Source organism: Syngnathus acus, chromosome 17, assembly GCF_901709675.1.
Source record: "Syngnathus acus chromosome 17, fSynAcu1.2, whole genome shotgun sequence".
Lineage (NCBI taxonomy): Eukaryota > Metazoa > Chordata > Actinopteri > Syngnathiformes > Syngnathidae > Syngnathus > Syngnathus acus.
The window spans coordinates 2,669,247-2,678,682 of record NC_051102.1 but is presented as its reverse complement, the minus strand read 5'-3'; the positions used below and the strand labels follow the sequence as shown (position 1 = coordinate 2,678,682).

Here is a 9,436-nt window from a genome sequence, read left to right as displayed (position 1 = left end):
TGTCAGCTACAATTGGAAAAACGCGTATGCCGTTTTCCAGCTCACGTTCACTCCTTCCTGCAGATCTTCACAAAATTAAACAATGATGACATTAGAAGTGTTCCTTTATGGTGCCTGACTATATTGTTTTTGTTTGTTTTTTATTTAGCTTCTTGGGGGGGGTCTGTTAGAATTGTTCGTCTGTGTATTGATTTTTGTTTCTTTGATTTATGATAACCTTACAGAGCCTATACAGAAAAAGATAAGCTAGCGTGAATTTTGTTTTTTGCTCAATACAGAAAGAAATACAAATGTTTACAATATGTGATTAACCAAATAGTAAATACCCATTTAAGAATCAATCTATCCCTCAAAGTGGCCATGATTGATTTGAATTTTTTTCTTTCCTGTTGTTACAAACTTGAATATATTGCTTGTTGTTGTTTTTTCCCAGTTAACGTTCCTTGATTTTGTTTGACTTGTCAGAACAGTGCTCCCTCTATTTACCACATTTGTTTTGAACCTAACCTGCTTCAGAAAACACTGAGCCTTGTGTGTTGCATCTTTTTATTGTTTGTATTATAGTACGTTCATGACCCTCAGATATTTCACGGGGTAGCAATTTCATTGTAAATAACGAAACATAACAGTAAAATATTAAATTACACCAACACTATAAATGACAATTCAAGAAATCGTGCTTTTTTTTTTTTTTGCACTATTTGAAGAAAAGGGCATGGTGAGTAAATTTCATTTGTCTAAAAGCTTGTTTGATTGCTTTTTTCATTTCCTAAATTTGGCTCTATAGCAATAAAGTCCACACACAAATACCAGATTTTGCGGTATTAGAAATGAGACCAAGATAAATCGTAAAATTCTTTTTTTTTTTTACCATTATTCTAACCCATATGCTCTACAACTCAGTTGAAACAAAAAACTGATACGTACTGTAGTTGCACAAGTGTACACAAGCCCTCTTAAATGATGAATCTTAGTCCCATTTTTAATATCACAAAACCGTGTATACCCACTCAATATCCAGTTGTCTCATACGACTGAATATTAACATTCAAGTGTTGAAGAAATGATTGGTTGTCATGCTACAAAAGGCTCAACTAAATACAAATGGCTAAATAATAATACCGTAATATATAATCTGCAAGTCTATGCTATTGAACAGTGGAATTGAATGAAGCAATCACACAAAGCCACACCAAAGTACAATTGAACTGAGAGGGAGCACTGTTGTTTCAGCCTCTTGGTTGCTTTGTGTGTAACCCATGTTTCCCAACCTTTGAGCCAAGGTACATATTTCATATTGGAAAAAAAGTCTCACAGCACACCACTTAACACAAATTTCACAAAAAGGTGCTTAATTCCTCTGTCATCTTGTGGAAAGACCTTTTAATTGGTCTGCCTGTTACTATACATTGTTGGCAAATAAAATACAAATGTTTTTGAAGTAAATCAAATATTTGTCACTCAATTGCCACAGCACACTGGTTGGGAATCACTGCTATGTAACTCCTGTGCACAAAAAACAATCCGTGTTCACCCTCAGTCTGTTGGTCTGACATACTTTACATACAACCTATTTCCATTCTCATGTACAGTCTGTAGTTTTATTCATTCACACAGGTACTCTTTCATCTATATGGTTCTCTCTAGCCTGATGCAATGATTTTAAAAGACAATAAAATATACAGTATATAAAATATGGTCTAATGTTGTCTGGTGAAAATTGTAATGCAACATCAATCCTGTTATACAAGACACTGCAAATAGTGGTCTTGGCATTCGATCAAGATGGGAAGACTTTATATCAACTTGCCATTCAATAGTTTGTCTCTACAAAAAAAATCAAAGACAAGAACAAATATAAAGCAAATGTGAGGCTCCTCATGTTTCTGATTACAATATAATTGTTAAGGTTATAGTATAATGTACATCTTTTTGACGTGGATGTTTTCTCAAATGACGCCACTAGATATCGCTCCTGTTCTTTACAACCACATTTGTACGTATTTCACTTAGCTACAGGCAGGGCCGGACTGGGAGATTTTTTTTGAGGCCAGGAGTCAGTTGTGTAACCAGTAGGGGTGTAACGATTCATCGATACACATCGATTAATCGATATAATGCTCTACGATTTATTGGCATCGATGCTAAACGTAAACATCGATTTATATCGCCGTGTTTGACCTCGGACATTAGACGCGACTTTATTTTGAAATCCAGTTCATTGTTGCTTGCTTCCTCTTTCCGGGAGCAGTACGCGGCGTGTTGTGTTGAGCAGAGCAGGCGCGTGAAAGGGGAGCCGACAACTACGCGGCTCCTGGGCTGGTGCTATGGCTAGTGTCCAAGAAGACGAGGAAATTCGCTCCCCTTTGGGCTTCAAGTCATTCGTTTGGAAGCACTTTGGATTCCAAAGAAAAAATGGCTCAACGGACAATTAAAATTATTGTAAATAAATAGTTCAGTAATGCACTTTAAAGTTAATGGTATTACAAAAAAGAAAGAATATTCATTTTTCTTTACTTATATGAGAAAAAATATAGGAATTTGATAAAGTTCAGTGTTAAAATAAGCACTTTGTATACTACAATACTCTTGTAATTTCCTAAATAAAGAGTTTGCAGTACCTTGTTGATTTTGCGTATGAATTGTTATAAATCAGGATATTGTTCTATATTTTTTATTTAAAAAATAAATAAATAAATAAAAATATCGATCGTGGAGCACTATATCGTGATGTATCGTGGATGAATCACAGCAGGCTTTAAGATATCGGCAAATATCGTATCGTGTACATTTTAACAGTTAAAAGTCAAAATAAAACTTGGAGATTGAGGAAACATGTGTCTAACTTTTAGGACAATGTAGTATTGTAGTATTAATATAGTATTTAGAAGTCCGTTTCCGCGTGTTAGCATGATTGCGAATTTGCATCTTTCCGCTAACTCGTTAGCCTGCCCAGTACTTCTTGTTGGTGACCGTACTTCGCGGATTTCACTTCTCGCGGGTGGTTTTTAAACCAATTATCCGCGATAAACGAGGGATTACTGTATCCTCACTTGCACCGCTCGCAAGCTAAACACACCACGGCAGCCGGCACCTGACATACGTAACACACCTCTTCCTCCACACGCGCTCTATGTGGTTGATACGGACTAAGGGGGCGGGTGTTAATTGATATAAACCAATCGTCTTTCCCTCCTCACATGCTCCTGGCCTGAGTGGCCTGGCCTGTCTCTCTGATAGGCTCGCCGCCGCACCGGCAGATTTATAAAAATAAAAATAAATAAATAAATAAAAAAGAAACAAAGACGCAGGCCTGCAGGCCAATCCTAGGCCGGCGCTTCGGGAATTCTCCCGGTTCTCCCTATGGTCAGTCCGGGCGTGGCTACAAGTGACGTTGAAAACGTCACTAGGCCGCCAGCCAATCAAAGATGACGCGGTACTTTATTAAGGAAACGCAGGGCGAGAGCTTCCGTACGTTTTCACGGCTTGAGCTTCGAATGTTATACTAAGTTTATTGTCGGATAATGAAGGTGGCTTTGCTACTTATATTGACTTTTATCGTAAGCTTTAAGTCTAAATGTAGTTCTCTGTCTTTGCCATGTCCTTACACTCCGTCACAGTGGTGTTCATCTCCTGAGTCAGCCGTTCAATGCGGGGTGAGATTGATAATGAGATATTTTTAACCGTATAAACTTTATATTCGGTCTGGTTCTACACAGGTAAAACGTCGTTTGCGTTGTGTGTAAAAAAGACATGATTCCAAGACTTTTTTTCAAGTTTCCACCCTAAAACTCTTTATATGAAATCAAATACTATCGATACCCGGTCTAGTAAAAAAAAAAGTAAAAGTAGAACTGCTGTCTTGTACTTAAAAACAAAACTTATAAACAAAAGTACAACTTTGTAGTTTGAAATGTACAGAGGTTCTACCTCAGGGGTGCCAAACTAATTCTTTTCGCGGGCCGCATTGTAGTCATAGCTTCTTTCGGAGGGCCATTATGACTGTCATCCCAAATAAATGTATGAGCACCTCATATTATATACAGTAAAAGCTACTAAACAAACTGACAAATTACTCGTTTTCAAATAAGATGAGTAAAAATTGGTCAAATGTTTAGAAAAAAATATATTAAAAGTGAAGACAATTTTCAATTCTAGTAATGACTCACGAATTTGATGCACAATTTGTCTTCGCGGGCCACATAAAATGATGTGGCGGGCCGTATCTGGCCCCCGGGCCTTGAGTTTGACACCTCAAGGTAGAATCTACCTTGTCTTCATCCGTCATAGAAACTAGCATACCTTAATGCACCCCAGAAGAGATTTCTGGGATCCTCCGCATACATTTTTTAGAATCACTACACACACGTCAATGCTCCCCAAAATATTATAGAAAATTGTTGCCCTTCTTCATGCAGGTTTTGAAACAGTGTCACCACGCCAACTTGACCAAGGCACGCCAGGCAGGGGAACCTGTCCAGTTGGATGTCTACTATGAAAGTCTGTGTCCCGACTGCATACTGTATCTCACGCGGGTGCTGTACCCCACATGGGTGTTGCTACAGGACATCCTTTCTGTCCACCTGGTTCCCTTTGGCAATGCACAGGTATATGTGGCTATGATCTAGTTTTATTTCCACTATAGTGTTGTCATGGGAGGGATTATCACGGCCCTGAAAGGGAACTTGTATAAGCAGCCCGTTGATTATGGAACAGCAGCTTAATTTCATATACAGCCATCCCACCTCAAAGGTTGAACACAGTATGTTCCGCAACTTGATAACAGTCAAACCTTAAAATTTATAAAGCACTCTTTAAAGACGCTGCATTCATGGAATGTAAAAAAAGTGTAAACACCACTGTTTAAATGCCCATTTTTTTGTGACAACAAATCTTTTGAAAATGTTTTCCATCAAAGTAATATTCAATTGAAACGAAACTGACATTTTTTGAGAGGGGAAATGAAAATAAACTGAGATAATGTTTGTATATGTGCACACGGTAATGTGGATATATTTTCGAATTAAAGAACTGTTTAAATAGTTAATGGGTTAATAATTAATAGAAAACGTTTGTGTAATTGTTGATTTTGTGTTAGACTTTGGATGTTTCTGGAATCATAGGAATCATCCAGTGGTAGCAAGTATGTATTTAAGTGCCAACATGGAGAACAGGAGTGCCTTGGCAATATGATTCAGGTAAAGTTTCACATCACTCAACTGCTGTCACTGACCATATTTGTAACAGAAAATGTTTACATTTTCTAGGTCTCGTCTGTGCAGTTTTATGAAGTATATTGTGTTTTTTTCCAGACGTGTTTGTTGAACATGAGCGACAATGCCTTCCTCATTATCTTCTGCATGGAGGCCTCCACTGATGTTATTGCATCTGCTAAGAGTGTAAGAAACGTTTGGTTTCTTCCATCTTCTCACCTCTAATGTGTCGTCTAAATATCGTATTTGTGCCTAGTGTGTTAATCTTTACAGTCCTCAACTGAGCTGGGATCGCCTCATGAGCTGTGTGGATGGAGACGTCGGAAACCAGCTGATGCATCAGAACGCCTTGAGGACCAATGCTTTGGATCCTCCGCATACGTTTGTACCCTGGGTGACCATTAATGGGGTGAGCTTTGCTGCTGCTTGTTACACCACTTCCTCACGTGGACTTCATTGATCCCTGAGGGGAAATTCAGTATAACTCAACTTTCAGTACACCGGTAATATAATATAATATCTTAAAATAATTGCAATCAAAATAATAAAAAATACTGGCTGTTCTTGATGTGTGCTCGCTTAGCCTCTTGGGGGCAGTGTGGGGCCTTGTATGCGTGGAGTCAAAGCCTTAACATTGAGTAGTGAAAGTTGTGATTATGCTTATTTTTAAATATAATTAATTCATACAGTGTTTGTGGGTGAACACAAATTATTTGATGGAATATTTCACATTATCACTGACAATGTTTCAAAATTGAAACTAGAATTAAATTTCAATGAACAGCCCAACCTGTGTTTAGCCATGCTGTTTTTTTTGTTTTTTTTTTGCAAACCCTTTTTAATTTGGCAACAACAAACTTCCAGGTGCACACAGATGACCTGCAGAAGAAAGCCACAACTTCTCTCTTCCCGTTTATCTGCAGCATGTACAAGGTAGACACTTGTTGCCTCTTTATATCCGCAGCACTGACAGTTCTTGACTCAAGGCTGTGCCCTTTGACCTCTTAACTATGTGTTTGCAGGGCATCAAGCCCGTGGTCTGTGGAGAGACAGAAGCATCTACCGGCGGCTCTTTACAATAAGCGGCTCGATGCCGACCCTGCTTCAGGTGTGGCCACTGTGGCAAGTTGTTTGAGCATTTATGAGAAAAACATCAACATTGCTTTTACTTTTTCTTTTGCTCCCATGTTTCATAAAGTGTGAACTCAAGAGGTTTGCTACTTTTTTTATGGACACAAATGTCATGGAATCCTTTAGGATTTCAATAGTTTGCTGTCTAAAACAAAATCACTGGGCTTGCCTTGATAACATTTTGCACGGGATAAATGTCTAGCCTTTGAATGTATAAATTTGTCTTGTCTCTTTGGCCTTTAGATGGGGCCCTTACTCATTCATACAGCTTTAGCGCCTGAAAGGAGCCAAGCGCTACAAACATTTACCCCTTCTAAATTTACAGTGTGAATATTAATGGCAGTGATGGCCCAAGCTGGTAGTGCTTTTATATTTTCCTACAGGTATATTGAATAAGCAACAGCAAAAACAAACCACACAGAAATATTGCATTGCATTGCACAAATGGAAAAATATAAGTGAACTTTATTGCAATCATTTTGGTTATGCATCAGCGTGCTTGCATTCCTTTATGGTAACATTCCTGGGACATGGTTGACCTCAAGCATTGCCAGCCCCAGCATTGCTGCCCAGTATCCATTCAAATCTCTGAAACAGAGTTATGGAATATTCACCAAGGGCTGTCAGAATATACAATAATCGAAAAACAGCAAAACACACAGTCTTGTATAATTTTCATGTCATCTTGGGGAATATGTTCTGTTAAAGAAAAACATGTGGAAGAACTCAAATGCACTTTTAGATTAACTTTGAGATGGTACCAATCAAATCTAAGTATGTAACTATTCTATTGGAATAAAAATGCCATACGAAGCTCTGTTGATCTGCCATATGAAGATGCCATGGAAGTTTTTGGCAGCACATTGTGGCCCAACCAGAACTTCTGCATACATGACGTCCCCTGATTGTCCAACCAGATAAAGACACACGATTCGCACTATCCTGATACACGCTAATTTTTCACCAGATCTCAGCTCTGCTTTATGGATTACTTTTTTTTTTTTTTTTTGCCATTTTACTTTGTCCATACTGATTCATTCCCCCCCTGTTTAGAAAAGAAAAGTAATTTATGTGACACTGGACTTTTTACAAGCGGAGGACTGTGAGAAGGTAAAGGAATAGTCGCCTGAGGAAGTGACAGCCTATGACATTATCATTATCTTAAATGTAATAACTCAAGTTTTCCATCACCTTTCCAGTTGTCTTGCTACCCTGATACAGTATGAAGAGAAATAACTCATCAAAATGTTTTAATGTCACTGAGGTAAGAAAAGTAGATCAAATAAAAATATATTTTTAGAATTTGTGTCACTGTGAATATATTCTGCTTTATACACTGTTTTTGTAAAGATAATTGTTAAAATGGCATATATCATGACATGCTGTGTAGCTTGGGGGCGATTGTGTTGTCACGAGATACTTGTGAAAAGAATCTCTTTTTGTGTTGGTTTTAAAATACTGTTGCTTACTTGTGAAAAGAATCTCTTTTTGTGTTGGTTTTAAAATACTGTCGCAGCAGGTCCAATGAGCCTTAGAGCCAAATTCATCGTGAGAACCAACTTGTTAGATGTCTTTCCATCGATCCATTTTCCGAACCGCTTATCCTCACGAGGGTCGCGGTTGTGTTTCGAGCCTGTTGCAGGAGTATTTGGGCGGCATGGGCAGTACACCCTGAATTGGTCCCCAGCCAATCACAGGGCAAAGATACACAATCATTCTTAAAATGAACATTTGAGTCCTTTTACTTTCATAGCCTTCTGTTCTCTGTCTTAACACTATGGTCTGTGCCTTTTCAGAGAGAGTGGGGGTCTTCGCACCAGACCCCTTGCACCGAGCCCCTCCAAAGTTCTTACGTCAAATATGCAGTCAAGAGGCTCTTCTCTGGCACCCTGCATCTACCCAGGCTGTCATGCAGACCCGCTGTGCTGGACAGACTTGAGGATGCCCTGTCTGATTCCGGTTCTGGATCTCCTGGGACCCTTTGGTCACTGACTAGTCGTATCTCCAAAGCCTTGTGAGTCTGCATTTCTCTTTTTTGTTGTCAGTACTTTTCACAATATACACGGTCCTCACAGAAAAAGTAGTAAGCTTCACCTACTCTGATCCAACTCTTTAAGCTGAAGATGGTTGCCATTTTGGACAGTTGAAGTAAGGCAAGGCAGATGGACCACCCATGGAAAATGGGTGGTTTGTGTCAGGAAAAGGCCTCTGGTCTTAAGAGGCTACTGCTAACCATATTGTTCCATGCAAGTGACTTGCTGTGGTGACCGCTGACAGTGAAAAGATGTGTCTTCTTAGAAAATGTTGGTCATAAATTAGTATTACGTTTAACTACAGCTATACTGACAACCTGGTCATTTTTTTCTTAGTCGCTGTAACTCATCAGTATGGGTCGTGTTAAGGTCTTGTACAATCAAAATATTGACCCACCAATTAAGAGTGAACCCATAAATGTTTTGAGTTTGAGCAGGACAAACACACAAATATAAAATGGCCTGGAGACTCATGAGGCCACGCCCCGTCAAGGCACGCCTGCAACATTCAGTCGCTACAGTGTGTAAATTATAATTACTGTCCAAAGTAACCCAATTTTAGTCAATGCTTGGACTGAGCCACTACTTGGGTCAATGTGACCCAATTTCTGAGTTGTTTTGTGCAAAACAAGTCCTGTCTAAGCCCACCAAGATATTTAGGCATTGAACTACTCAGAGAAACGCAACATCAACATATTGCTGTGAGTCTTTGCCTCTATATTTGGTCAGTTGCTTTGTTCTAAATATACAAATCCCACCATGGTCGTAACCCACTGTATCCTCCTTTGGGGAATTTTGGCAGCCCAGATAATCCCTTCAGGTCTTCCAGATGTTTTGCATCAAGTGACACGTAAACTACGAACTGTGAATCTCAGTTTACTAAGCAACAGAAGAAGTAAGAGAGTGAGTGCTGCTATGAACATTCGACTCCATTTCTAAAACAGTCACTTCGATTTGCGCACCTTGGCAAAAAAGTGACGAACATAAAAAGTACAAAAGCAAGAACATAACTTATTGTTTTATTTGATGACTTCTATCCCAAAACATTTGAAATCGTTT

At 38.9% G+C, this 9,436-nt stretch overlaps 2 protein-coding genes and 1 long non-coding RNA gene across 6 annotated transcripts in view; 2 read left to right on the top strand and 1 right to left on the bottom strand.

Annotated features, from left to right (window-relative positions):
- Window positions 1–561: 561 nt before the first annotated feature.
- Window positions 562–1,222, bottom strand: LOC119136753. The gene is made up of 2 exons (XR_005100798.1): window positions 897–1,222; window positions 562–769 (listed from the first exon to the last, which is right to left on the bottom strand). It is a non-coding gene; the product is annotated as an uncharacterized LOC119136753 (long non-coding RNA).
- Window positions 1,223–3,524: 2,302 nt separating this feature from the next.
- On the top strand, window positions 3,525–6,295 carry LOC119137475 (gamma-interferon-inducible lysosomal thiol reductase-like). The gene is made up of 7 exons (XM_037276804.1): window positions 3,525–3,530; window positions 4,419–4,607; window positions 5,124–5,198; window positions 5,313–5,399; window positions 5,470–5,622; window positions 6,078–6,146; window positions 6,236–6,295. Exons 1-7 carry the CDS (start codon window positions 3,525–3,527, stop codon window positions 6,293–6,295), a joined length of 639 nt encoding a protein of 212 aa, XP_037132699.1.
- The window catches only part of pde4ca (phosphodiesterase 4C, cAMP-specific a), a 31,287-nt gene continuing 27,928 nt past the window's right edge, over window positions 6,078–9,436 (top strand). The window contains exons 1-4 of one of the 4 annotated variants that reach the window (XM_037275349.1): window positions 6,249–6,321; window positions 7,398–7,454; window positions 7,544–7,608; window positions 8,141–8,358. In XM_037275349.1, coding sequence (XP_037131244.1) covers window positions 7,567–7,608; window positions 8,141–8,358 — 260 coding nt within the window. In that variant the 5' untranslated portion in view covers window positions 6,249–6,321; window positions 7,398–7,454; window positions 7,544–7,566. Of the gene's footprint in view, window positions 6,147–6,235; window positions 6,322–7,397; window positions 7,609–8,140; window positions 8,359–9,436 lie in introns of those variants that run through there. The other 3 variants (XM_037275352.1, XM_037275350.1, XM_037275353.1) reach the window with 3 other exon arrangements.

Excerpts from the sequence above, each read along its gene's own strand:
- LOC119137475 (XM_037276804.1), top strand. Across the intron at positions 5,400-5,469 it reads TTATTGCATCTGCTAAGAGT|TGTGTTAATCTTTACAGTCC; the intron begins GTAAGAAACGTT and ends ATTTGTGCCTAG. Across the intron at positions 6,147-6,235 it reads TTATCTGCAGCATGTACAAG|GGCATCAAGCCCGTGGTCTG; the intron begins GTAGACACTTGT and ends ATGTGTTTGCAG.